Below are 27,971 nucleotides of genomic sequence, written 5' to 3' on the forward strand. Positions count from 1 at the left end.
AATGCTGAAAAGAAATGAAGAGTTTTCAGTTGAGAACTGACTCCTCTGGCTTTCTGCTGAGCCTGGGTGCAGCCCTTTAATTAGTGGGAAATAATTGCATTTGACAGAGGAGGAGGCTGTCAAGTAGTATGGGAAAAATAATTTTGATTTAGCAGAAGTCATTTTAACCTGAGGTGTCTTGTAGGAAGTAGGTGCAGATATGAATGCAGCATTTCTGAGAGTGGGATATGTTATCTTCACTGGGGACATGTCCTATTTGGACAGTGGCTGAAAGACAGGAGATGAAAGGCTGCTGAGCCTGATGTTTCCTACCAGCTGGCACCACTCCACCTTCCTGCTGCATCAGAGGGGTGGCAGCAACAGCAGAGTGGGATCTGCCAGGGCACATTTAGGCTGATGTTGGACCTGAAGAAGGCTTGGGATGTGCAAAACCTCTTGACTTATTTGCTTATCAAAGGGTTTGGGTTTAGCCTTCTAGAAGAAGCTGGCACAGACTGAGCTCAGCTCAGCCCCACCAGTATCTGGGAGGAACTGGGCTCCTCAGTTCCTGGACCTCTTTGAAAATCCCAAACCTCCTCTCCCCTCCTGCCCCTGAGGGGCTGGGACCAAGTCAGAGTGCTTACTTGTGACTTATTTCATAATGTAGCAAAATGATAATGATATGGCAGATCTTAAACTCACTAAACTCCAACAAGGAGTGTAAGGTGTAGTTGGAAGAGCTGGCGATCATCAATGGTTAACTAACAAGCGTTTACAGCGCCTCATGATAGTTGCTGGCACTAAGACAAGGGCAGTAAAAAGTGGATTAGATGAAGATAAATGTGAGACACAGGCAGAAACAAGTACTCTAGCAGATGTGTGTGGAAATTAATGGGGTGGTGATAATAACAAATTCTGATTCGCCACGCAGTAAATGTGTCTCTTGGTAATCGGTTTCCAGCAGGATACCAACCAGGCATACAGGAGACAGAACCCTAAATGGGGGGACATCTCCACACTGCTAATGCAGTGGACACAGAAAAGCTCAAAAAAGATAGCTGGAAAAGCTGAGTTGGTTTTGTCCCCTGCAGTCTTCAAGATTTCATTTTCTGGATCTGTGGCCAAGTCTCTTGACAAATAAATCCCCAGGGCTACCAGGGAAAGATTTCTCCCAACTCCAGCTGAGATGTTGGCCATACTCCAACCACTTCTGCAGATATCCTGCCTGATATGGGGTGGGCAGTCACCACTGACCCCAGATGTCTGCTCCTCTACCAAACTGGGATGTGAAAGCTCCCACACAGCACAATGCTTTGCCAGATGTGTTGTTGAACTTCATGTGTTTATATTTGTGAAGAGAACATAGGATGAAAGGCATTGCAGAAATGCAAGATACGATTTGTTATGATTTAAAAGTCATTCTGATTTAGCAATGCTGCTTTCAAATATTTGCATCCTGCAGTCATTTCCAGATAAGGACTCAAGCCCAGCTTTTCTTTTCCGGTACCAATTTTTTTAAAAAAGCAGAGTGGTTTTCAAACCCTTTGGAAATGGAACTTTGAGCTTGCCTGCTGCAGCCTGTGTGACCACAGGGACCAGGCTGTGGCTCCACAGGCATGGAGGCATGGAAAGCAGTCCTGTTCCCCATGTGAGCAGACCCCACATCTCCCCAGTTGCACCCTGCACACCCATCCTTGCAGCATTGCAGTGGAGGTAACACAAACTGAGCTGGGACATTTTGCCAGGGTGTGTGGAGTTGGGGCTGCAGCAGGGCAGGGAGGGCAGGAAGCCCTGAGAGTGGTGTCACCATGGTGTCACAACTGTAAAAAGGACCCACCTCATCACTGGTACACAGAATTTCTTCCTACTTAGCTGAAGTGAGGTTTGCATGAACGTGAGAATAAGTCCTGAGGGATGTCCCTGAGCCCCTGGTAAAATCCAGTAATTTGAATAAGTATAGGGGACTTAAGACAAAGACAATGGAATTTACATTCTAAAACAAATATTACATTTTCCACTCCCAGTGGAGGTAGCAAGTACCTCCCTGCTCAAAGTCTTGCTGCTGAGAACACTCTGGCCACATGTGATGGTGCTGCTCAGATACTCTGGCCCCTGGCCCCTTTTTCCTGGCCCCTTCATGTTCAGTCACATCAGTCCTGGACCTTGTTACCTCAGGCTCAGGTAGTGAGGGGTCAGCAGCTGAGTGCAGTGCCCAAAAAATGCCCAAAAGCAGTGAGTGGGGACCTGCTGACTTCAGGCTACCAACAATGCAGCCCAATCAAATACATCTAATATCCCAGTCACTGCTTCTTGCACACATGACCTGTTAAAAGGATTAAATTAAAAGAATTCCCAGAGCTAATCTAGTGATGATATGATGAGAGACAGCAGCTCAAGTACATCCCAGAGGTGACTGATCAGGTTGCCTAGGATGTATTATTTATGGGGCCATCTGCTTTAGACAAGCATTGAAGTCTGACGGGGAGGAGGATTTTGATGGAATTCACTCATTTAACTGGGACAGGGTGATGGTGGAAGAGATGCTGTGGTTTCTCACCACTCTTGCCACTCCACTCCAAAAAATGATGCTGTAGTTATTTATGGAATAAAGCTGGCAGCAGGGTACCTCTGTATCAAGGCCTTCAACAAAATGCTGCTGAGCTCTGAGAGCTCACGTGTGTCCTCACAGTAGGGGCCATTCATAGCAAGGCCCATCAGCATAAGGGACAGAGGTGCAAATATGTTCCAGTCTGAGCCTCTGGTACTGTGAAAAATACAGGACTGTAAACAGAGCCATGACTGGAATGTGAGGAGGTAGAGGGGCTGCCAAAAAGAGGCAGAGTCGACAGTAGAGCAGGAAGAATTTCCCCAAGATAGATGATTTAGTTACTATATAGCTCAGTAACTGCAGGGTGTGTTTACAGCAATTACAGACAGCACAAAGCAAAGCACAAATGTCAGAAAGGAAACTGTCTTTCTTCCTGATTTAGGCCAATGTGCTATTTAAATAACATGGGTCAAGTAATCTGAAATGAAATATGTTCATGAACAGAATTCCCTTCTGTCCATCTCCCACAGTGCTTCTGCTGACATTTCCCCATCACATGTGCATTATCAGATTTCTAAATATTGAAGCTTCCTCGGGGTCATGTTAAGCCTTTCTTAGTGAAATTCCTGAAAGTCTCAGTGCTTTTGTTGGGAAAGTTCTGCTAAACCTTTGAACAGAAATTTGCTGGAAGCTACCTGTCAGTTTGCTGCCCACTTTCCAGTAATTCAGACTAATGACTCGTCAACACCCCCTTTTTTTTTGTCTTTTGCATCTGTCTAGAAGGAGCTTTCTGCTCCAGTTACTGGTTTAATAACACAAGGCTATGTACTGAGGCAAAATTCTCACTCAGTCTTACTTGATTTGTCTCATGACTGTTTTCCTAATCCTTATTTTTTAGTTTTTGAAAAACATTATCTGAGCAACTAGTTCTAGGATATAAAGATTTGTATTTCTGAATTGGGTAATGCTCCAGAGCTGTTCTTCTGGACACTGGGTTTATGCAGGAAGTTTTGATTACAAAAAAATCAGACTTAGAATCACTGGTTGTAAGAAAGGTGGCTGTGAACAACATCAGAAATCCTTTTATGCAGTTTTTGCTCAGCTGAAATTTTGGTTTCTGCATTATGGAAGGTTTGTCCCAGAGTTGCTACCTATCAGTGTTTTACCAGACAGACAGGGAATTAGACTTGTGTCTGGTGATTTGTTGTATCATCCATGTGCTGAATGTTCAGGCTGAGAAACACAGCCTGCAGAAGGAGCCTGGATTAGGCTATTTGGCAGGGTTGGTCTTGCTCATGAGCTTCACTGAGGTGCCTTTCTGGTGTAGCTGCCATCTCACTTCACCCTTGGCAGTGGCACTCTGGGGCATCATTGGGCTCTTCTGGCTGGAGGACAGTCATGGATTGTCATGGACAGCCATGGATCATGGCAGCTGGGAAGAGGGAGCAGCAAAGATGCCCCATGAGTGGCCTTCAGGCACAAGTGTGTGTGTTGGGTTGATGTGCCCAGAAACGTGTATTCTACCACCATCTGTTGAAGCCAGGTGGGGTAGTGATTCCTTATCTCTGTGGCACATACCATCTGCTAATGGGCCATCTTTAAGACAAGATGGGGCAATCAACTGTATCTTTTCCACAACCCATCCTCCCTCCAGGAAGATATCATCTGCTGCTGGCCCATTCAGTCCCACTGTGTGACTGATAAAATTACATCATCCCACTGGGGGATGCTCCAGCCAGGGGGAGGAGCCAAGCCTTTCATACCTAGATAAAAACTGAGATTTGGAACAGCAAGATACCATCTTTCCACTGGATTCCAGAGGAAAACTGGACCTTTCCACATCATCCCTGGACCTTCAGAGGAAAACTGCACCCTTCTACAAAACCACTGCTTCAACTGAACCACATCTGCCACTGCAGGAGGATGCATCCACCATTTAATGGGACTGCTGCCAACACCTTGACTGACTGACAGGGTGTCAGGTTGTATTCTGACTCTGTCAGTGTTTTTGGGATTGTTCTTTGTAATTATATTTCTATTCTAATTTTCCTAATAAGGAACTGTTACTCCTAATTCCCATATCTTTGCCTGAGATCCCCTTAATTTCAAAATTATAATAATTTGGAGGGAGGGGGTTTACATTCCCATTTCAAAGAGAAGCTTCTGCATTTATTGGCAGACACCTGTCCTTCAAACCAGGACAGTGTGACATCAGCTACACCTCCATGAGGGCCTGTGGCAAAGGGCTGGGTGCCCTCAGCACCCCCTGCTCTGTGGCACATGGACAATGAGAGTCAGGGTGCTATGAGCTGTGTGTGTGCAGTGGGGCAAAACGTCCATGAAGGCACATCCTTGGCACATGCTTCAGTCTCTAAATAGCCAGCAAGTTGTGTGCAGACAGAAACCTGCATGGAGATGAGTGCCTGGGGACAAGCAAGGACATGCACTCTCTTCTTGCTGCGAAAGCTGGAGTCAGCAGGGTGATAAAAAGCAATCAAGCCACTGGAGTCCCTTTTAGTTCCTGTTGCTGTAAACATAGTGCTAGTGGCAGATTTGTCTCTCCACCTCCCAGCCCAAAATTGTCCCTGGGGCTGGATTTCTCTCCTGGATTACTCTGATTGGCAGCCCTTCACCTGCTTCAGGGAAATGACCCACAAAACACAAGACCTTTGGGCCAGATGGAGGGACAGGGATTTTAAAGCCCTTGCAGGACAAAATACTGGAGGAGCTTGTCATTTGGGTGGCTTTTCAGCAGGTATCTCTGCAGAGACTTCTTCATTTTCCAGGAAAACAGGCTGAAATGTTATGAGAGCTTGCTAAGGAATACCTACAGCAAACAAGGCTCCCTGTGTTGGTACAGCCCTTCTCACAAAGCATCTTGCTGCTGCCACTGTGCAGTTAAAGCAGGGGTGAATCCTCCACTGCTGCTGGGTTTTTGCTGGATTATTCTTCTGCCAGATTATTCCTCTGGTGATTTAGTGCATGTGAGGATGTGATGTTGGAGTCATGGTGGTACAGGTGGTGAGAGTAACTTCAGAAAGGGATGAAGGGAGAAGAGAGGCTCTTCTTGGTGGTGAGACATCACAGTGTGTCTCAGTCTCATCTGACCTGACTCTCAACGTTGCATGGTGTCTCCCCATCCCCTGTGCTGTGTCTCATTCAGTCAGAGAGAGGGTGAACCAGGAGATCAAACAAAATGATGGGAAGGTTGTTTCTCTGTTTTCCCTTGGCATATTTGCTGCCAAAGCTGGTTCCCTGATCTGGACCACTGCATGAAGGGCCATGTAGGCAGACAGCAATGTGGGGAAAAGCAGGGCAGAGTTTGCTTAATGAACTTTTGCTGTTAAAAAATCATTCACTGCACTGGAGCTTCAGAGAAGCTAAGTTTCATTTTTCTAAGAAGACTTCTCAAGTAAGCACTGATGTTTTCTGTGGAGTCAGCAAAGAAAAGGCTTTTGGTGGCTTCCAGGTGCTGTTCGTTTAAGTTTAAGGAACCAGGTGCCAGGTGGACTGGGTTTTGCTGAGTAAATAGTAAACCACAGTGGTGGTACTTTTGAGGTCTGCATCATCATATTATTTCCAAGTGGTGGCAGTAAGCAAAACCTCTCTTCCCAGTATTCCTGCATGGAGGTGAACATGTGGCTGGCTGCCTGGAGGTGAGCCCCATGTGCAGTCTCTGGGCCCTTTTGGACTGCTTACAGCTGCTTTGCCACTGTGTCCAGCTATGCCCCATGGGCAGGAATATTCACCCTGATGTGGCCAGATATCCTGAAGTATGACCCAAAAGCTATATCCATTTCCACTGAGTGTTTGGATATGTATGTTAGCCATTCTGACACTAAAAATATATAATGTGCCTCCAAAATACAGCTGTAATTGCATAAAATGTTTCTTTAAGTTGACTGAAATGTCTTTAGGCCATTTGCAACATTACTGGGATACCCACTGGAAAAAAGAGCTTTTGATATACAGATGCCACACTCATTTTCTGTTCCTCGTTAAATATATATTCAGATGAATTAATTTTATATTATTGATGTCCATCTTGTTTATTCCTCCTGGATCATCTGTAACAGGAGGTTGAAACTACTGCACTTGTGGTAAAACTCAGTTTTTGCTGTGAAATTTTGAGCATAATGGGTGTTTACCAGGAAAATGGGTCTTTATGAATCCAGCCTTGTTCCCTGCAGTGAGGGGAGCCTGCTGGTCATGTCTTTGGCCTCTGGTCCTGCTGCTGAGCCCAGGTGTCTGTCCCTCCTGTGTGTCAGCTCTGCTGTACCAGCACATTCTGGTTCCCAGCACCTGCAAGGAATTAAAGAGCACTGAAACGCTCCCTGGAGCTGGGCGCTCATCGTGCAGTACGGCTGACACAAAAGCTGAAATTCCTTTCACATGAGCACATGGGTACATCTGCTTGCAATCATCTTCCTGCAGGCAGGCAGCCTGATCCAGGAGAAATGTGACTCTCCAGAACTGGTCCAAGGGGTGCTGGGTAGCAGCCAAGGGGCTGGGATTTGGGAGAGGCAGGATACGCGCGCCTCTCACGCCCGGCATCCCCACCAGCCCCAGCTCCAGTGCTCGCAGCCTTGGCTGCTGCTTGCCCTGCTGCAGGAGGCAAGGCATGCTGAAATAAAGAGAAACTTGTTCTGTGGCAGGAAAGGTCATTTCTTCTGGCCAGGCATTCCCATCCTGGGAAGGAGACGGGAAGCGTATTACACTAAAGGTAAACTGATAAAATATTTGTCTGCTGGAGGAAGGGAGGAATGTCAAAAACGTGTCAGTGTTCTTTAGGAAAAAATATTGTGCTGTCTTACTCCTTCCCTGACACTGTGGGGTGTCATAAAAAAATGTTTCAGGCTTCAGTGATCTGTAGCCTCATGCAGGGCATTTTCCTTGCTGGAAGGATGCTCTTTGTCTGTCTGTGCATGCCTGTGTGTGTACACACTGGTGTGTGGATGCACGCTCTGCAGCAGAGGAAATGACTGAAAGTATTAGAAGTGAGTGAACATAGAGGGGATACTAGCAGAGTCTCTGGGAAATCTATTGTTTGTTTGTCATTTCTTTCTTTGTTGCAGCTGACCAGTGAGAAAACAACTTAAAAAATCACTTCTTTGAAATGTGCAGTTTGCAACACAGATGTCTTATGGTTTGTGTACTTCTGTAGATTTGTTTCATTCCATGTTAAAACTTGCTTTTCATGCTGCTACACAAGAGGGCTGAAGAAGTAATTTATAGGTACAATTAAAAATGCCATGTTTGAGGAATAAAGGGAGAGTATTTGTAACAAAAGGAAGCTTGACAACTGAATGGCTCAGCTTCAGTGTGATTTTTAAAAGCAAGCTGAAGGCAGCAGCAGCCACAGTGTACTTTTAATCTTCAAATCTGATCATCAGTTAATATGTTTGTAAAGGCTCAGTGTCCCCACCTCCTCAGGCTGGATTTTACCAGCTCATAGTCCAGATAGCCCAAAGACTTGAGCCAGGTTTGCAGAAGACATTAAAAACTCAGTGACAGAGTTGTAGCCACAATGCTCCATGGGCACATGTGTCCCAATCCAGCCACAGCATCCCTAAAACTGGACTGATTAAAATGGTCAGAAGTGCCAGCTCACCACATTCTGCAGGAAAATGCTGTGCTGCAGGCTGAGCAAGGGGACCTGTGCAAGGCAGCCTGATCTGTGAATGCTGTTTGGAGGCATAAATCAGGCATGGGCTGCTCCTAAACTCTTTGAACTGAACTTTTGCTAAGACCTCCTAAGGTCTTGGTTTCAGCCAAGCTATATTCTTGGCTTCAAAAAAGTACCTAATAAAGGCAACAGTTCTCATGAGTAAGTCTTACTTTGGACTTTTTTAAGAATTTGTCTTGTTTAGGGAAGTTTTTGTAAGGTGGAAGAACACCATCCCTTAACTAGTGCAGAGAACAGTGATGGACAGATAATGTTAAAAAAAAAAAAAAAAAATTGGCATGCAGAGGTTCTGCATATTTTACCATGGCAGTTTATTCACATACATTCATGTAGAGTTTTAAGGTGACTGTAGAATGATCTGTGCTAGTGCATGAAAATTCAAAGGGAAACATCTGTCATTAAAAAGCAATAGGAAAAGGCATTTATTTAGCACAGACTGAAATGTTTGCATGCTGTGTTTGGCTTGATTAACTATAGGGAAGATTTAAGGATGTACAGAGGGGCTGTCTGTAAAAAACTGTGTGGGCTCTGCTGTTTTCTGGGGCTTCTCACCTGAATGTTCATTTGGGTGTTGCAACATACTGACACGCTCTAATAAATCCACCACAGCATTTTTTAAAGGCCTCATACTCTCAATTATTTTTTTAATACAACTCCTTTCCCTGTGAATACTGATGTGGATATACAGAGATGAGAAGCTTTCTGATGACAGACAGATGGGAGGCCTTTGAGGCTGTGGCCTCTGAAAATATTGATTGCCAAGTGTGGGTACTGAGAAAAGATGGTGAAGCTTTCAGAATTGACCAGTTAACAGAGCACACACCAAACCTGGATTTTCAGTTACAGGAAGGATAAGCCCTTGTGTCAGTCCTCTCCTGTGGCAACCAACTCTGATGGCTGGGTCTCAGTGCAGCTATGGGAAAATGCACATCTGTGTTCCTTTGCTTTGTGAAAGCTGTGCTTACAGAGAATATTCTTGCCACTCACCACACAGATTTCTCCTCAGCAGGAGAATGGGTTTTCATTCTTGGCAGGAGGCACAAGCACAAGTCTTTAACTTTGGGGAGTAAATGGGATTTGTCAAGGCCTTGTAAAATCACTCTTGCCTGTTGGTCTTTGTAATGTTAGAGCACTGCCCTTTGCCTCCTCTGCCTCTCTGGTCCTTGAAGTGCTGTCATCAGACACCAACCTTTTTCAGGTATTGCCTGAACCCACTGCTGAGCAATTGATGGGAAAACAATATTGGTTAGGTTGGAGGAAAATTGGCTTCAGCTGGCATTTTTGTACAAATTTGGAGAAATCCATTTTTTAGATGACTTTTAAATGCACTAACTCTACACTACCACCGGTCTTTTCCTTCCTTTCACATCCAAGAGAGATACATTGATTTTAAGGCTAGATGACATCACTCTGGGCTGACCACATGCATAATTCAGGTCCTCTGACATCCCTGTATAAAGTCATGTTTCAGGATCAAGAAGAGTACCTGTGACAGAGACTGTCTTGTTACAAGGAGAAAAAAACCTCTCCTTGATTAAGAAAGATCCCCACAGTCCAAGACAATTCTTTAGAAGTTGTACCAGTATTGTTAACTCCATCTGATTTCCCCTTAGAAGTGAGACTCTGAGCCCATTACACATCCAATTTGGTTGAAAGTGCTCCACTACTCTCACATGCATTCTTCCTGCACAGAATTCAGATATCAATAAGCAAAACACATACATTTCACAAGTCAATAAAGTCAGCCTCAGATTATTTGGGATAATTTGAAGCTGCCCATATAGTTGGGGAAAGGAATAGGAAGATACATTTTCCAACATATTTGCTATGCAGAAAATGTGCTTAGATCTTTGATTAATATTCTCAGTTTGTATTGTTTATTTACATATAAAAATTGAGTCCTCTGTAATGAGAGCTTATTTTTAAATGAAAATATATGATGTTTAATTGGAGACTGGAGATGAACAGGAAAGAGACAGCTTGGATGAAATAATAAAAGTTGGGATTTGTTCATAATGGAACCAAAATGAAGGTATTCTGTCAGCCTTTGTTTTAATCTGTTTCTTTTTTTAGCCTTGCCTGTGTGCTCACAGGGAAATCAATCTGCGCCTTGGGCAGTGGGATCTCTCCATGGCTAGGGAGGCTGATTGATTGCTTCATATATTGAGACTGCAGGTTTGATGGCAATTCTATAGGAATGGTGACAGCAGGGGAGATTTGAGGGCTTTGGCTTCTTTACTAAAATACATACCTTACAATATATGTTCTTTCTTATCAGATAAAAAGTCCCCTCTCCACTGCGTATTTCTCTCTTCTTTCTGCTGTGTATTTTTCATGTCTTTTGTGTATTTCTCTCCTTCCTCTTCAAACATCTCAGTATGGATTGTTTTAAGTAAAAAATAAAATTAGTAAGTCATGTAAGATTAGGCTTATGGAAAAGCTTTTCCATGGACACATTTAGTGGCTTTGTAATAATGCAGTGATTTGGTTGCATTTGGTGTTTGTTTTTTTAAGTGTAAAATTATTTCTCATGACATAGCCAACTCAAACACCATGACAAAACTTTTCATATGAAATGATCAAGGGTAAAGGGTTGGCTTTACTAAACCCAAGGACAACTATTGTATTTAAATTAGCAGAACCAGGACTTTTCTTATCCAGGTGCTTAAACTTTGCACAGCAGCCAGCAAATCTCTGAAAAATGTGCTCCTGTGATGGGTGCATCAAAGTATGACTGATCTGTCATTTTCTCTTAATTGAAAAAGACTAAACAGCAGAAAGTTTCCTATCTGCTCCAGTCTCTCCCCTGCTGTCCAGGGAAGCATTAGAGTCACTATCTCTGGAAGTTTTTGAAGGATGCATGGATTTTGGCACTTAGAGGCATTGGTGTAGTGGTGGACTCGACAGTGAAGGTTTGTTGTTGGACTCCATGGTCTTAAAGGTCTTTCCCTACTAAGTATTTCTGTCATTACCATTTCTGGTTAATGAGAGATTATCAACAACTGAAATGCACAAAGAACTCCACAGAAAGGGTAACAACACTGGAATGGACTCCCTATGGAGATGGTGGGGTCACCATCCCTGGGAGGGTTCAAGAAACAATTGGACGTGGCACTGCATGCCATGGTCCATGGTTGGACTTGCTGATCTTGGATGTCTTTTCCAATCTAAGAGATTCTGTGTGATTACCAGCATTAAAGTTATATTGTTGTCCCTGTATCTACATTAATCAACATAAAAATTAAAAGTTTAAGTGACATCTTTATGAAGATGTTTCTATTCCAGTTATAACTTGAGTACAAATAAATGATCTAATACCAATGTGTGGCCTCTCCCAATCTATCATAGAGTCATTGCCATGCCTGTGCCATTTCTGTAAGGTAAAACAAATCCTCAAAGGTTTGTCTGTGTGTTTACTCACTGCTGTATAGCTAAACCCCAGCCTGGACTCACACAAGAGAAAGAGATTGGTGTCATCAGGGCATGAGGGCATTACCCAGCTCAAGTCCTCCCCAATTCCAAATATCATTCAGGAATATGTATTACACTTCACATTCTAGCAAATAATGTGTACTACACATTCTAGCAAATAATTACCAGGTGAAAGCATCTTTTCATTGTAGCCATTAGGTTGTAACATTATTTAATAAAAAGGCAGTCACTGTCCTTCACTCAGGAACAGTACTTCAGATCTGCCATGAAGGATGTGAAAATATGTTAAACCAGGACAACGTTCTTTAAAGCAAAAATCACTGTGGTCCTTTCTAAAATAAAAAAGGAGTCAGACACAAAGATTTGTAATGGCAGGTCTTGAGAGGGGAGGAGGTGAAATAATTTTGTGTTGATTTTGGTAAAAGTAAGTGATTGAATTGCTCATTCCAACTTGAAGAATGATATCCTCAGAATTCATGTCTGAAGCTGATTAACTTTCTGATTAAAGCTAAGATATCTGGTCTGGCCCAGAAACTGAGTGGCCTGACCCAAACAGTGGCTGTCTTGCCCACCAGGACATTTTTGATGGAAGTGGAACAACTTGCTGGAGGTAGATGGCAGCATCTTATCTTCTCTGAGCCATCCTCTGTGGCAGGAGTTCCAGGGCAAAAGAGCAATTATGCCAATGCCTCGAGGAGCAAGCAGGGACTCTGGAGCCCTGTCTACATTGACAAGTGCAGGCAGGTTCTTCTGCTTGGGTGATGGAGAGCCAGCATGGATTCAGGAGCTGTGCAGTCCTGCTAGCACAGGGAGAGCTAATGTGAGCTGGGTTATTCAGCATGGTTATATCCATGCTGTTATTCAGGATCAGAGACCAGCAGCCTTCCTTTCTGTCTCTCACCAGACACAGACCCAGGAGTGCAAAGAGCTGGGGAGGAAATGCCCACCTTTGCAGCGGAGCCACATTTCTGTACAACTCTGTTTTGGGACATCCAGCCATAGAGTGGGATTCAATCTTTCTGAGATAAATGGGATTCCACAGGGCTCTTGAGATTACAAATGCATGTGTGCATGGATACTTGCAGGGTGGGTGCCTAAATGATGACAACAGGCAAAACCCCTCCCCTCAGATGTCCATGGCCCGCAGCCAGCCACCCTTTGGGGTCACTGGCATCCAGGGACAGCTGGGTGCAGGGGGGCTTCACAGGGAAGATTAAAGATGTCATGGTCTCTTACTCAGCAGCAGCACAGAGCACAGAGAGTGCATTCTCCTGGAAACAAACTGAACTGTAAATCAGAGAGGTAATCCAGCATCAGATGAGCAGGATCATGGGCTTGTTCACAGGCAGGGCATTGGTGGAACTGGGAAGCACAGACATAAAGCAGAGCCAGCAAGGGCGGCCAGAGAGCAGATCAAGAGAGGTGTAAGGTCACATGTGATAAAGTCAGGAAGACAAGTGAGGTTTCTGCTCTAATAACCTGAGAATCAGGCTCCCAAAGCTCGTTTTGACCCAGGGAGGTGCAGTCACCTGCCCTGTGCTGTGACTCTGCTGTGTTTGTATCTCAAATGTTTGGGCAGACGTTTTGCATCCCGTGGGCCTGCCTTGGGCAGGCTGGCAGTGCTGCTGAAAACTGCAGCCCATGTGATTCCTACCTGCCTGAGAAGGCAGCCAGGGGAGAGCAGGTTGTTTTGTTTATGCTGAAAATACCTGGCACACTCCAGGCAATGTTCCAGCTCCTCACCTTTGAAACGTGGGCTTCAAACTGAGCCAAGGGTGGCAGCAGCTCTCTGGGATGTTCCCCTTTTCCTTCCCCCTGGAATTGCACACACTTTTTTCCTTTTCAAATAAAACCCACACATTTTTACAGCACGTGCTGCTGCTCTCTGAGGCTGCTGGCTGTGCTGGTGAGGTTGCACTGGAGCTGCACAGGGAGGGAAACCTTGGCAGACCTACTACAAATTCACCTGTCATCATCTCAGGCTCTCTGCTCCTCAGAAGGCAAACCTGTTCTGCTAGTAAACTTCTCTGCACAGGCTGAAATCCACTCTAGAACACGCCCACATTTAACCAGTGTGATCACTAAGATTTAAGATTTTTTGCATTTCCTAATTTTTGAGTTGGTGCAGCTTGTTTGTTAGGTGGATCTACGGTTGTTTGTTTTTTGTTTGTTTGTTCTGGGGTTTTTCATGAGATTGTGTGTGCATTCTGAATAATAAAATAAGGCAATGAACACAGGTTAAAAAAAAATTGCTCAAAGTAAGTGTTAAAAGAAGTAAATGAGAAGCATAAAAAAGTGTCCCAAATGACAGCAGTAAAGGAAAGGATAATTTGAATGAAATCAGGCCATGTCAAAAAGACATGTGTATTAATGTACTACAGTCCCTCTCCATCTCCCTTCCTGTGAAATCTGACACACAGGCTTGCTATATGCTTCCAGATTTATCCTAAAAGTATGCTGGAGGCAGTGGAAGAGAAGAAGGAGAAGGATTTCTTAGAGAGAGAATGTTTCTATCCCTCTGTGGAAAGGAAGAGCCATGATCTGATAATGTTGCTGAGCTAATCTGCTTCTCACTGTGCTTATCACCAAATTCTGCAGTGAGGGCAGCAAAGTCCTGTCAGTCAGTGAAAGGAGGAGGATGGACAGACCAACAGACACCATTTCTTATCTGGCAGGCTCAGACAGAAGCTGAGAAAAATATCAGCAGTAGCCAAGCAGGAGAAAAAAAACCCAATTTTAAGCTATTTTCTATGAAAAATATGAGCTCTAATATTTATTACTAAAATGGACCAAAGAAATAGTGCAACTAGTTGAGATGCAATGGCTGAAATGTGTCCCAAACCATGTGCCAAGGACAATGAGACTCACTGCTGACAACAAATAAACTTTTTGTTGAAGAAAAGATGTTTGCCCTGGGACTTGGGGCTGGTCCTGTCACTGTCAGGGTGCCTCTGGGGCAGTGGAAAAAATAGTATGAAACTCAAAATATTTTGGAAAGAACTGACTGATTATTTAAATATTCTTCCTTCTGTTTGGAAGGAAAACACAGCTCCTGCAGTTTTCTTGGAAAAGGCTGCAGAAAATGATTTGGAGTGCCAAGTGCCTCTACCCTAAGGCAAGCCTCTACCTGGACAATATGGCTGGGAGATTTATAAAAACCTAATTAGTAGAAAGTAAAAATTTTCTGGGTGTTAGGGACACTGTTCAGTGTGCCATGTTCTTGATCAAATGGATCATTTTAGTGGATTGATAAAATCTACACTGTGCTTATTTTTAAGAAGATGAAGTGTCATCTCCTGCACTCCTTGGCCAATTTCCAATTTAACTATTTGCCTATTAAGTTATGCTGGCTTTGAGCCTCATTATTTTATCTTAAGTCTCATTATATTTGATGGGGAGGGTGTTTCTTGGAAATCCAACTTTAGGAGTCCTGTGATTATATAAGCATTTAATGTACACTGCATTTAAGAACACTACTGTGATAAAACACTTAAAATCATGAATCCTAATAAAGACAGAGGGAAAGAAACCAAGATCAGTCTTTTTAGTATATTTTTTCTTGTGCATGGAATTACTGAATATCTTGAATAGCCATTACTGATGCTATCTCTTACATTTTAATGAGCAAACCACAGTTCTCTCAACAGCTACTGTGATGAGAGACAAAAGCAGAGGAGTGTTTGCTATTCAGAGATCTCTTTGTACAAAATTTTAGACGAAATGTAGAATATTAATAATATTATTACTACTACTAATAATAGTAATAGTAAAACTCTTTAAAAATTCATATCAGTTAAAGAGCCACACATGCCCATACCATTTCAGGCAGCTTAAGTTTAAACTGCTGAGCTTAAAACCAATATATGTAAACTCAGAGATCACAAAGATAAAATGGGGTTGCCTGAGAAGTCACTAAACCTGCTGCAAGTTGAAGAGCTTTCTTTGGTTACTCTGAAAAACATAGACTTAGTCCTGCAGGCTCCAAGGACAAAGCTGGCAAGTAGCAGACTCAGCTACCAGAATTTCTTCAGTGAGCTCCTTGCCTTGCTCCTGCCTGTATATTCTTGAAGTCAGGTTCAGAGTGGTTTCCACTGGATTGCTCCCAAATTTTTTGCCTCAGGCCTGCAAGCCCTCAGTCTAACCCCATGCTGGGAAAGTAATGAACCCACCAGCTCCATCCTGCTATCCTGCTGCAGACATCCCTCCAACTCATGGTCTTTGTTATGCTGAGGGACTGGATGGACTCACACCATGAGTGAAGGGGGCCCTGCTCACTGCTCTTCATTCCAGAGCTGTCTGGGGAGCAGTCCTGCTGACAGCATTAATTAACATCTTTCAGCAAAATTTCGACATCAAGGGGCTAGTACTGTCACCAGTGGTGATGAAAGATATTTAACCAAATGACATCATTAGTGCAGGCTTGATTACCTAATGCCCTTGAGAATGCTGCCCAACCACAACATCAGAGAGCTTCCAGCACTGGTGTGCCAATGGAGGCAAATCAAGCCCTAAAACAAGCCTTAAACACCTCCATACACAGAATCACACAGAATCACACAGAGTCACACAGAATCACACAGAATCACACAGCTGGAAGAGACCTTTAAGCTGTTCAAGTCCCACCCATGCCCTAACACCTCAACCAAACCATGGCACTGAGTGCCACATCCTGTCCTTTTTAAACACATCCAGGGATGGTGACTCCACCACCTCCCAGGGCAGACAATTCCAGTACTTTATCACCCTTTCTGTAAAAAACTTTTTCCTAATTTCCAACTTGTATTTTCCTTGGCACAGCTTGAGACTGTGTCCTCTTGTTCTGCCAGCTGCTGCCTGGAGAAAGAGACCAACCCCACCTGGCTACAAACACATTTCAGGGAGTTGTAGAGAGGGATGAGGTCACCCTGAGTCTCCTTTTCTCTGGGCTGAACACCCCCAGATCCCTCAGCCCTTCCTCACAGGGTTTGTGTTCCAGCCCCTCTCCAGCCTTGTTCCCTCCTCTGGATGTCTCAAGGGTCTCAATGCCCTTCCCAAACTGAGGGGACAGAACTGGACACAGCACTCAGGGTGTGGCCTCACCAGAGCTGGGTGCAGGGGCAGAATGAGCTCCCAGTTCCTGCTGGCCACACTGACACAGGCCAGGGGCCATTGGCCTCCTTGGCCACCAGGGCACAGCTGGCTCATGTTCAGCTGCACCAGCACCCCCAGGTCCCTTTCTGCCTGGGCACTGTCCAGACACACCATCCCCAGCCTGTAACACTGCAGGGGGTCACTGTGGCCAAAATGCAGGACTCTGCACTTGGATTTACTAAACTTCATCTTATTGGGCTCTGCCCATCCATCCAATCATTCCAGCCAGTTCCTAACCCAGCAGAGCACTCCTGTCCAAGCCATGGGCTGCAGCTTTTCCAGGAGTGTGCTGTGACAGTGTCAAAGACCTTGCTGAAATCCAGGTACACAACACCCACAGCCTTTCCTGCATCCACCAGGTGGGTCACTTGGTCATAAAAGGAGAACAGGTTGGTCAAACATGACCTGTCCCTCCTAAACCCTGGCTGGGTCTGGTCCCCTGGCCATCCTGTAAGGGCTGTGTGATAGCACTCAGTATAAACTGCTCCATTGTCTTACCTGGTACTGAGGTCAGGCTGACCTATAGTTACCAGGATCCTCCTTCCCACCCTTTTTGTGAATGGGTGTCACATTGGCCATCTTCCAGTCCTCTGGAACCTCACCAGTGAGCCAGGACTGCTGTAAATGATGGAGAGCAGCCTCACAAGCTCATCTGCCAGCTCCCTCATCACTCTGGATGGATCCTGTCTGGTCCTACAGATTTATGAACACCTGAGCTGCTCAGCAGTTCTCTGACTGCCTCCTCCTGGATAACAGGGGGATCATTCTGATCCCTAACACCATTTTCCAATCCAGGAGAGTAGTTGTCCTGAGGACAAGCCATCTTCCCCCTAAGGACTGAGGCAAAGAAGGCATTAAGCACTTTCTCCTTCTCCTCTTCCACAATTACTAAGCTCCCAACAAATATTGGTCTTAGCCTCCCTTTTGCCATTAATAAATTTGTATAACATTTTTTATTATCCTTTACAAAAGTTTCCCAAATAAGTTCTAACTGAGTTTTGGCCTCACTAATTTTTTTCTACATGCCCTATCAACCCCCTTGCATATTTTCTGAGACACCTGACTCTCTTTCCAAAGATGATACATCCTCTTTAATTCCTTAGCTCCTTCAAAACCTCTCTGCCCATCCAGGCTGGACGTTTGCCTCATCAGCTCATCTTTTGGCACACAGTTTGTTCCTGTGCCCTCAAGATCTCTGTTTTGAAGCATGCCCACCTTTCTTGAACTCCTTTGTTTTTAAGGGCTGCTCCCCAAGGAACTCTCTGAATAAGTCTCCTAAATAGGCCAAAGTCTTCCCTATGGAAATCAAGTGTGGATGTTTTATTGATGCTCCTCCTGATTTCACCAAATATCAGGAACTTTATAATTTCATTATCACTATATCCCAAGTGATCTCCAACCACCACATCTCCCACCAGCCCATCTCTATTTGCAAACAACAGGTCTAACATAGTCCCTCCCCTGGTGGGCTCACTCACCAGCTATGACAAAAAGTTATCCTCCACACACTCTAAAAACTTCCTGTATTGTCTCTTTCCTGCTGTATTAAGTTCCCAGCATGTGTCTGGCAGGTTAAAGTCACCTACAACAACAAGGGCTGGTGATCCTGGTGATGCTGAAGAAAGGGAGGTTTTAAAGAGAGCAGTGTCACTGCTGATGGAGAGATCCCAGGAAAACTCTGCAGTGTTCCAGCTGTACACAAACAACTGTGGTTTTTCATGGTAAATAACAGAAAAGGGCACTGCAGGCATGTCAATAAACTTGGATATTCACTAGGGGTAAATATTTGGAATAACAATGCAGTAGTTGCAAGCTCAGCAGAAAAATATGTGTCTTACTGCAATACTAGGGCAACACTGCCTTAAGTCCTTAAAACAACCTGAAAAGAAATAGAGATTGCTACTGGGAAAACATCTGTCACCTTTCACTCCTGCCTTTGAAAAGAAGTGCTGTTGGGGCTTTTTTTTCACTTTATGGCAAAATCTTCTGTCCCCTGAACTGAGAAAATGATCTCTTCTTGAAGACACTGCACTCAGTTTAAACCTGAGAGTTATAGTCTTCTGTCAATCACTTCTTCCATTACTAGACCAATGAATTTCTACAATAACCTTGTACTTGAGTCAATCCCTTCTCTGGGTTTCACAAGATTGCATTTTATCCCAGCAGTTTCTTCCAGAAGAGGTTCTGTGCTTTGTATTTCCTTGGCCAAGAGGCACAAAGCACCTGAAGTTCTGCAGAGCCCCAGCTCCTGCACAAGGCTTGTTACAAACCAACCAGCTGAACAAAACACCCTTTGCCATTACCAGTACAGCAGTAAACCATGAATATTCATGAGTCACTGCCCTGGCTCTATAAGTTAACTCCATCACAGCTTTTCCATGTAGTCTTGCATATCTGCTCTTCACTTCTGTCCCTTCTAGCTATATTCTGCAAATAGCTATCCCAAAAGCTCTGGTGGTTTTAGCATTAGCCTGATGAAAGAGTGCATTGATTCAGGAGAAGGGACATTTGTTCCAACACATGGTGTTGTCTGCTGACACTTGAGGAATGGGAAAAACCAATCTGAAACAGGGGCAGAAAAGATGAACATGTTCCAATTCACATTTGCATGGGAGTTGAGCTGGGACCCCAGCCTCCTGTGGGAGTCCTTCCATCACAGGGATTGGGAAGGTGCTGCTCCCTCCCTCTCTGTCTCCGTGGGCAGATGTGGCTCCTGCAGAGAGCAAGAGGCACTTTGGGTGGAGCTGTTGTTCGACTTTGACACTGCCACTGCCACTTGGACTGGGATAACAGAATCATAGAACAGTTTGTTTTGGGAGCAACATTAAAGATCTCATTCCAACACCTCCCCGCCATAAACAGGGACACCTTCCCAAAGACCAGCTTGCTCAGACAGCCCCATCCAACCTGGCCTTCAACATTTCCAGGGATGGGGCATCCAGAACTTCTCTGGGCAGTTGCAGGGTCTCATCACCCTCACAGTAAAGAATTTCTTCCTAATAACTAAACCTCTTTCAGTTTGAAGCCCTTATCCCTTATCCTGTCACTTCATGCCTTTGTAACAAGTCCTTATAGAAAGGATGAACAGAGATACCTGAGCTTTAGTTCAGGGGTGCTGGGGGATGAGGGGCAGCAAGGGAAAAGCTTTGAGTGCAGATACAAGTGATTTTTTCAGAAGAGGAAAGATTTGTGGCAAACAGGAGCGATTTCCTGAAGCAGCATTTGGGCTGGGGCTGGGACACTGCTGAGGGACCTGCCCACTCTGGTGACCCTTCTGCACTTTTCAGTGAGTGGTGAAGCCAGCCTCGGGGTCTGGTCCCACTCTTATGATCTGCTGTGCCTGTATGGGTTCCATATCTCATCACAGGGAGTTGCCACAGCACTGCACAGCTCCCCACTGTGCACTCATGGCTATGTATATATATACACATACCTACTCAATGCACACATTTATGTACAAATGCAATATATACAGTATGCACTCTGTGTGTGTGTGTGTGTGTGCTCATCTGCAACTGATCTGGAACCAATCCTTCTATCACAGAGCCAAGGCCCCAGCACTTGCCAGAATTCTCACAAGTAGTTTACAGTGGGATTCCAGCTCTCCCTCACTCTCTGCTGGCACAGGTTCAGCAGGAGGTGAGATGCTCTTTTTGGTCTCCTGAGTGCTGTGGGTCTCTGCTGCGAGGGAAGAGAGAGGTTTGTGTCTGAGCATGGGTAAGGAATTCATTAAGAATTCATCTGGGGTGTTTGTGGCATCTGCAGGAGAAGGAACTGATAGAAGATTAATTCACCAAGGGAAGGTGTAAGTCCGAATTAGGAAAAGGCAAGAATAAGTTTAGGCATCATTAGAGTTATGAAACTGCTGAGCAAGGGCTCTTAGTTTGTGAATTTGGCTTTTGGTCCCCGAGTTCTTAAAATAAACTAAAACTGCCCATATGTAAAAAAAAAAAAACCAACCTCACCCCCCGTAGGAAAAAAAAACAAAAAACAAAAACAAAACCACCCCAAATAAATAAACAATTAAATCCAAATTATTTTTTAAAGCAAATCACTAAAATGCATTGGGATTTTCTGTAGGTTTGGGCTGCGGGAGGGAGACAGAGAAAACCCTGAACTAAGTCACCTTTGGTTGATTCTGTTTACTTTTTCCATCAGGACAATCTCTCCATTTCCATGTACTGCTACAAGGGTCTGACAAACAGGGTTTATATTGAGAGCAATGTGAAATGACACGTTACAACCATTTAATTTTTTTTTTAACTCCCCTGTCAGAAAAGCCTGCAGGAGCTGCTGAAAGGTCTTTACCAGTTTCACTGGACTGACCACGTGTAACTCCAAAAACAAAGTGCTTTGGGAGGTGGCCGAGCGCACGGGTGGGAGCGTGGTCGTGCCCATAGGAATCCCTCCGAGCAGTGCCCGATCCCCGGGATGGATCCCGAGATGGATCCCTGCTGTCGGTGCCCTGCCCGGAGCGGGAGTGCCCGATCCCCGGGATGGATCCCGGGATGGATCCGGGCTGTCGGTGCCCTGCCTGGAGCGAGGTGCCCGATCCCCGGGATGGATCCCGGGATGGATCCCTGCTGTCGGTGCCCTGCCCGGAGCGAGGTGCCCGATCCCCGGGATGGATCCTGGCTGTCGGTGCCTTGCCCGGAGCGGGAGTGCCCGATCCCCGGGATGGATCCCGGGATGGATCCCGGGATGGATCCCTACTGTCGGTGCCCTGCCCGGAGCGAGGTGCCCGATCCCCGGGATGGATCCCGGGATGGATCCCGGCTGTCGGTGCCCTGCCCGGAGCGCTGCCCTCGCCCCCGGCCCCGCCGCCTCCCCGCCCCTCCCCGCCCGGCGGGACCGGCCCTTCCCTTCCCTTCCCTCCGCTCCTCCGTCCGTCCCTCCGCCTCCATCGTGTCCGTCTCCTCCCGCACAGGTGGCACTGCTCTCCTGGCAGCCCATGTCGCCGCCGTGTCCCCGCGGGGCCCTGCCCGGAGCTCCCCTCCTCCTCCTCCTCTTCCTCCTGCTGCCGCTGCTCTGCGCGGCCCCCGGTGAGTGAGCGGGCGTGCGGGATGCGGGATGCGGGATGCGGGCAGAGCAGAACCGGCGCGGGAAAACCTTCCCCTGGCATCCCCCGGGGCTGAGAGCCTTCGGACCTTGCTACAAACCTTGTGCAAGTTGGGCACCTTTTTAAAAACGTGCTTGTTTGCCAGCGCCTGGAGCATTTCGGAGCAGCCGAGCGCTCGCAGGTCTCCCGATGCGCTGCAGTCCGGGGATCAGCAGGGTGACTGCTTCGATGTGCTTCGGGGCAGGATGCCAGGCACAATCTGGGAGCAGCCTGATTGTTAGCACAGCCCTCACCCAGTGACAAGGGGTTTTCAGCATTATCATGCTGCTCTGGGTGCTGGTACTGCCACCAGCTGCAGTTTTCTGATGAAAAATATAATTTAGTTGGTGAAAAAAGACCAGTAAAGGGTTTCCCTTGCCAAGAGAGCTGGGGAGAGGATGCTGGAGTGTCACAAGCTCCCCTGCAGTATACACTGTGCTCAAGTGTAGAAAGGGGAGCAAAGAGAGCAAATTTCTCCTGGGAGAAACTTGTCTGCTTTGCCTGTTGAACTGGAGCTATGACAAAAATACTTCTGGCAGTTTTTGAGAAATAATCTTTTGTTGTTGTTGTTTCCTTCTCAGTAAGTGTATGTGTTTTATTTTAATTTGTCTAGATGTTGCAAGGGGAAATAAGCTTAAACTGATGCTTCAGAAACGAGAAGGTAAGTAAAGAGCCAGCCAAGTGCTTTCCTTTGTTTTTGCTCAGCTGCTGTCCCTGCACCTCCAGCTGCAGGAGTGCTGGAGGGCCACTCCAAAACCTCCTGCTCAGGCTGAGCCTGTTTGGGATGTTGGGCTGGAGGCTCTGCCTAGCACAGCTCCCTCTGAAATCCGGGGTTCCCTGAGGCTGCACTGCCTTTTGCTCTGCACAGAGCACAGCGCTTTTCTAATGTGTGCATGGCAGACGTGGCATTTATCTGGTTTATCTGGGGAAGTCACAAACTTTTCCAAGGAATTATAATGCATGGAAATACTGCTGGCTCAGGCACAGGGAAGAATGTGTGCAGACCTGGCTTGCCTATGATGCCTTGACTTGTTCTTTTTGTCTTCTTGGCTTCCTTTTTGGAAGACTGCTCTGTTATGGAAGAGATGATGGCCAAAGGCCCAGCAATCAGAAGCATGGGATGGCTCACTGGTAGAGGGAAAGTGGTGGAAAAGATGCCAGCTGGGAACAAGCTGCACCACAGCAGATGAAACATCCCAGAAGTTTTGGCTAGCTCCCGTCAGCATAAGGGTTTTGGCTAGCTCCCCTCTGCTCTATGGCTGAAGCAAAGAATTTATACCCCCACAGAGGGGACTCCCACTTTCTGCCAGGCTTTCTAATTTTGTACTGGGTTTTTTTCTTTTTTTTAATGGCATCACCCCACACCTCTTACCAGAACCCACCTTATGTCGCCATTCTACAGTGCTTGTGTGAAGATAGCAGTGACCTTTCCTCACCACAGCAGTGGCCACTTGTTTGTTCAGGTGCCCTGAGGAGAGGGGCTGCCTGGGAGAGCTCTTGGGGCATGCAGACAACATGGTTTAGATCAAGAAGCACTGCAAAACTGATGATGGAAGGAATATGCAGCCTCTTTAATTCTAGCCTTTTCTGACTGGTTTCTAAAGTGAGCAGTGCTACTTCCCTTGCTGGCAGTGTCCCTTGTGTGAGGGCTCATTCATGGGACCTTTGCTCAGCTGTCCCTCTTCCCAGTAATAACACCCAGTTCAAGCTCATGGTGAGTTACCAGTTTCCAGCTCATCACTGTAGGACAGCCTTCTGTTTCCCACTTACTGCAACAACTCATCTATCACTTTTATCTTTGAAATCTCCTTCTCCCTGCAGTCCTTTGCCTTCCTCTATGAGTCTGCCCAGCTCCTACTTGAGTGGTTCTCACATCTCCACCTATCCACCCCAGTCTCTTCCCTCACATCTTCCAAAAACCCCATGCACACCTGTGTTCCTGATCTCTTCCCTCATTGAAATGAACCATCTGAAATAAAACTTCTACTCCCACCCACTTCTTGTTTCACAGCCAGGTCAATACCATGTTTTATCATATCCATGTGTGGCCAGGGGCTGGCCAGCCACAGAATCATAGAACTGTTAGATTAGAAAAGATCTCTAAGTTTAAGTCCAACCATTTACCCAGCAGAGCCACGATCACCACTAAACCATGTCCCCAAGTGCCACATCTACATGTTTCACAAACACTTCCAGGGGGGGCAATTTCCACACTTCCCTAGGCAGCTTATTCCAAAGCTTAACCGTTCTTTAAGTGAAGTAATTTTTCCTAACATCCAATCTAAACCTTCTGTGGCACAACTTGAGACATTTCTTCTCATCCTGCATAGTCCTCTCATCCATGTCTTTGGGAGGTGCATCAATTCCTCTAGCAGCCACAGCTAAGTTGCTCTTAGGCACGGAGCAAGCCAGATGGCTCTTCTGGGTCTGGCATCCCTCACGTTGGTTGCTATGAAAATCTGATGGGCTTTTATTTCCAGGCATACAAGGCATTTAGTAGCACTCATCTAAATGCCACTTCTTTACACATCAGATTCAAAAATCTATATTTTTAAGTATTTCTCACTTCACTCTAATACATTAGCAGTGTTTCTCCAGCTTCCTCAGTCTTTTTAACTTCACCTCTCTTCTTCAACCCAATTTCTGCAACTGTAGCACCTAGGGGCAGTGTCCTGTTCTCTCCTGAAAGCACAAACACATAGTGTATATGCTCGTTGAGTTTGGGTGTTTTTATTTACATTCCTCAGTTAGCTGCTGTACTTGAGCTCAGAAATGCTTTTCAAGAATCCAGGAGAATGAGGGCAGCAGAGAAATCCTATTACACTGGTGATTGCTGGGTTTATTACTGTTACTCTGCCACAGGAAAGGTAATGGCACGATGTGAGAATCATTTTCTGACTTGCTGCAAGCAGTACGCTTCAGGCTGACCAAAAAAATTCCTGGCATGCATTTTGTGGGGAGAATTAATTCCAGCCTCTGCTGCTGCAGAGCCTGAGGTGTCAGTGAAAGAAAGAGCAGCCAAGGAGTTCCTGAGCAGCCTGAGACGGCAGCGGCGCCAGCTGTGGGACAGGAGCCAGCCCGACGTGCAGCAGTGGTACCAGCAGTTCCTGTACCTGGGCTTCGACGAGCAGGTGGGTGCACAGGGGAGAGGCCTCACAAAAACAGGGAGAACAGACAGGGATGGAACAAGGGGGTTGGCTTAAGTGAAAACAAAAAAAGAGATTTAGATTAGATTTTAGGAAGAAAATCTTTACTGGAACAAGTTGTCAGAGAAGTGGTTGATGCCCCATTCCTCTAAGTGTTGAAGGCCAGGTTTGATGGGGCTTTGTGCAACCTGGTCTAATAGATTTCTTCTTTAAAGTGGGAAATGTCACACAGAAATATAACCTCTGTTACGTGTTAGAGATCCTTGCCTTATTTTATTAGAAGGAAAAAATTACATTAAGGTCTCGTATGGAGTGTCTGCTATCAAACTATGAACAAAGTTTCCTTTGTGCATGGAATAGGTGGCCAGACTCAAAGCAATCAATCCTATTTCAGGACTGTAATTTGTCAGCCTCAACCTAATCAGCTTTTAAACATGCTGAGGAATCCACACCAAGCTGGCTGTGATTGGCACTGCTCAGTGAAATATCCTCACTGATATTTTGCACACTTGTGCCTCCAGAGTGTGGGCAGCTCCTGACCATCACAAACAGTGGCAGCTGTGCCTCCACTCTATACGAGAAAGGAAAACCATTGGATAATATTCAGTCAGCCTCCCTTCAAATGAGAAGGACACATTTTTAAAAACCACTTTATTTGTAAAAACACTGGAGTGGAATCAAACTCTGCACAAAGCTCTACTAAATAGATGCTGGAGTAGGGTAAAAAATGTGTTTGGTTGCAGTCCCACACATAGAAGCATTTCTGCTTTTAATAAGAGGTAAAAATAGTTATGGATGTTGAATTCTTGGCTTCTGTCAGCTGTATGAATATGTTTAATGAGATTGCATTGGCACAGGCAAACTGGAGTACATTTTAAACTTTCATGCTATGTGGATTGCTTGGAAGATGAATGCCCTCATTTTCAAAGCTGTAACAATTAGAAAAATAATCCTTTGCTTGAGCTGAAATAATGAAGGGTCCTTTTTTCCTAAATTCTCCTGGATATTATGTGGATAAAAGTCACTTTCTCAACAGCATGGCTACATCCCCCTTCACTAATAGGAATAGGAAAAATGGTTTTATACATCAGAAGCTGAAGACTGGGAGAAAATACTAAAAGGAACAAGGACAAACCATACAGTTAAAGTGAATTCTCCTCTGAGTTCCTGTATGCATTTCAAAAACTGAAATGAGGCCTGTTGTGGGATACAATGAATCCACTTAGTAGGTTTTCTTGAGTATTGAGACAGAGTCTCAACAATGAAATAACTGTTTGTTCCAGCAAAGGACTTGGTCCATACTTAGCCATTGTGTATTTGCAAAACTTTTTTTCCTCTAAATCTCAGCCAAAAATATTTCCAAAGAGTCATTCAGATGGAAAGGCTTTGACTTGGCAAGTATTTGATATCCTTGCACACTATTTTTCCTCTGCTGTTGTGAGCAGAACTGAAGTGCTTATTGCACTTCCATGGCTGGGAGGCTGCATTGTACCTTTGTTTTCACCCGTGCAAGGGGGCAGTGAGAGATCACAGACAGAATGCAGCCTGTTCACCCCAGTCAGGGACATTGCAGCTAAAGGCACATGGCAAGGGAGACCAAACCTTTTGATTTTTAACTGCAAAATATTGACATAATTGTACAGTCCACCACTGACAGGGTAATTGAAATATGAAAGGTGCTTAGTGCACATTTCAGATGAAGGCTCTCAGTTTAAGCACTTTGCAGTGGACAGGGGGTGTGGTGCTGGGCAGGGCAATTCCTGCACACAGGATCCTGATAATCCCATAGAGAAGATGGGTACAAGTCACAAAACCCCTTAGATCTAAAGATTTCATTTATGACAAATGTGCAAAGGATCCGAATTTCTGAAAGAGGCTCTTGCACCACTGTTTCATCTCACCACTGCAGTTCAGGCTGGAAAGCAAATGCTCTCTTCTTTTTCTGGCAGAAATTTGAAGATGACATCTCCTACTGGACAAACCTGGGGCGTGCTCGTAACGAGTACTACGGCGGCTACTACCAGCACCACTATGATGAAGATTCTCCCATCGGCCCACGGAACCCGCACAGCTTCAGGCACGGAGCAGGCGTCAACTACGACGATTACTGATTTACTGATGCCTTTATCCTACTCTAGCTGCTGCCCTGGGGCTGCACTGGGCGAGGCTGAGCCTCCCTCAGTCAGAATGACCCCACTTTCTCTTCTACTCATGTCAAACAGTAAGAGTAAAGGAACTGCCAGACTTTGATGAAAGCAACTTTTTAAAGCTATCATTACTTAGTAGTGCACTACATATATAAAGTGTTATAGAAATAAAGCTTTTTTGATAATCAGGTCGCCATTATTTAGTAGACTTCATAACTGTAAGTTTAATTCCAACTGCATTACTACAGATTCTTTTTTAAAGGGCTTTTTCATTTGCTGTCCTACAATCAATTGCAAAATTACATTATATCATTTACTTTGGCATATAGAATACAACACTTAAGATGTGCCTGCCCTTTCACGTTTCTATTAACAAATAAATCCAATTATTCTTAGGAAAAAAGAAAAAAAAGGTTTCCTGTCAATTGAAGTGCCTTGTTGCCTCCTCTGCTGTTTCCATACCTACAGGGTGCAGCCTCCCAAGCCTGACACGGCACTTCTGCAGCTCCTGTTGGGTCAAGGACACAGATACAAAAGCTAAATTCAGTGCAGACGAGCCTGCCTACCTACAAAGCCTGTGAAAGGATTCTCCAGGGAAAGGGCTCAAGGCAGGAACTTGACTTCAGCAGTAATTGCTGAGGCGCAGAGCATCCAACCTGAGCGGCCCCAACCCCTGCCAGGCACGATAACCCAAAGGTTATCTTTGCTGAATACTCCCCTTTGTGTCCATTCCACTTAGCGTCAAGCTTTCAGCCTAGCTCAAAACAGGGAATAAAACAACAAAGTAAGCTATTTAAAATTGAGT

The 27,971-nt window shown here is 45.3% G+C and overlaps 1 protein-coding gene across 1 annotated transcript; it reads left to right on the forward strand.

Annotated features, from left to right (window-relative positions):
- The first annotated feature begins 7,072 nt into the window (after positions 1-7,072).
- On the forward strand, positions 7,073-27,362 carry ECRG4 (ECRG4 augurin precursor). The gene is made up of 5 exons (XM_056502299.1): positions 7,073-7,250; positions 21,703-21,817; positions 22,487-22,534; positions 24,862-25,004; positions 26,969-27,362. Exons 2-5 carry the CDS (start codon positions 21,727-21,729, stop codon positions 27,128-27,130), a joined length of 444 nt encoding a protein of 147 aa, XP_056358274.1. The 5' UTR covers positions 7,073-7,250; positions 21,703-21,726; the 3' UTR covers positions 27,131-27,362.
- The last annotated feature ends 609 nt before the right edge of the window (positions 27,363-27,971 follow it).

The sequence above is a fragment of the Oenanthe melanoleuca genome, chromosome 1 (assembly GCF_029582105.1).
Source record: "Oenanthe melanoleuca isolate GR-GAL-2019-014 chromosome 1, OMel1.0, whole genome shotgun sequence".
NCBI classification, from domain to species: Eukaryota; Metazoa; Chordata; class Aves; order Passeriformes; family Muscicapidae; genus Oenanthe; species Oenanthe melanoleuca.

Excerpts from the sequence above, each read along its gene's own strand:
- ECRG4 (XM_056502299.1), top strand. The coding sequence starts at position 21,727 with ATGTCGCCGCCGTGTCCCCGCGGGGCCCTGCCCGGAGCTCCCCTCCTC. Across the intron at positions 21,818-22,486 it reads GCTGCTCTGCGCGGCCCCCG|ATGTTGCAAGGGGAAATAAG; the intron begins GTGAGTGAGCGG and ends TAATTTGTCTAG. Across the intron at positions 25,005-26,968 it reads ACCTGGGCTTCGACGAGCAG|AAATTTGAAGATGACATCTC; the intron begins GTGGGTGCACAG and ends TTTTTCTGGCAG.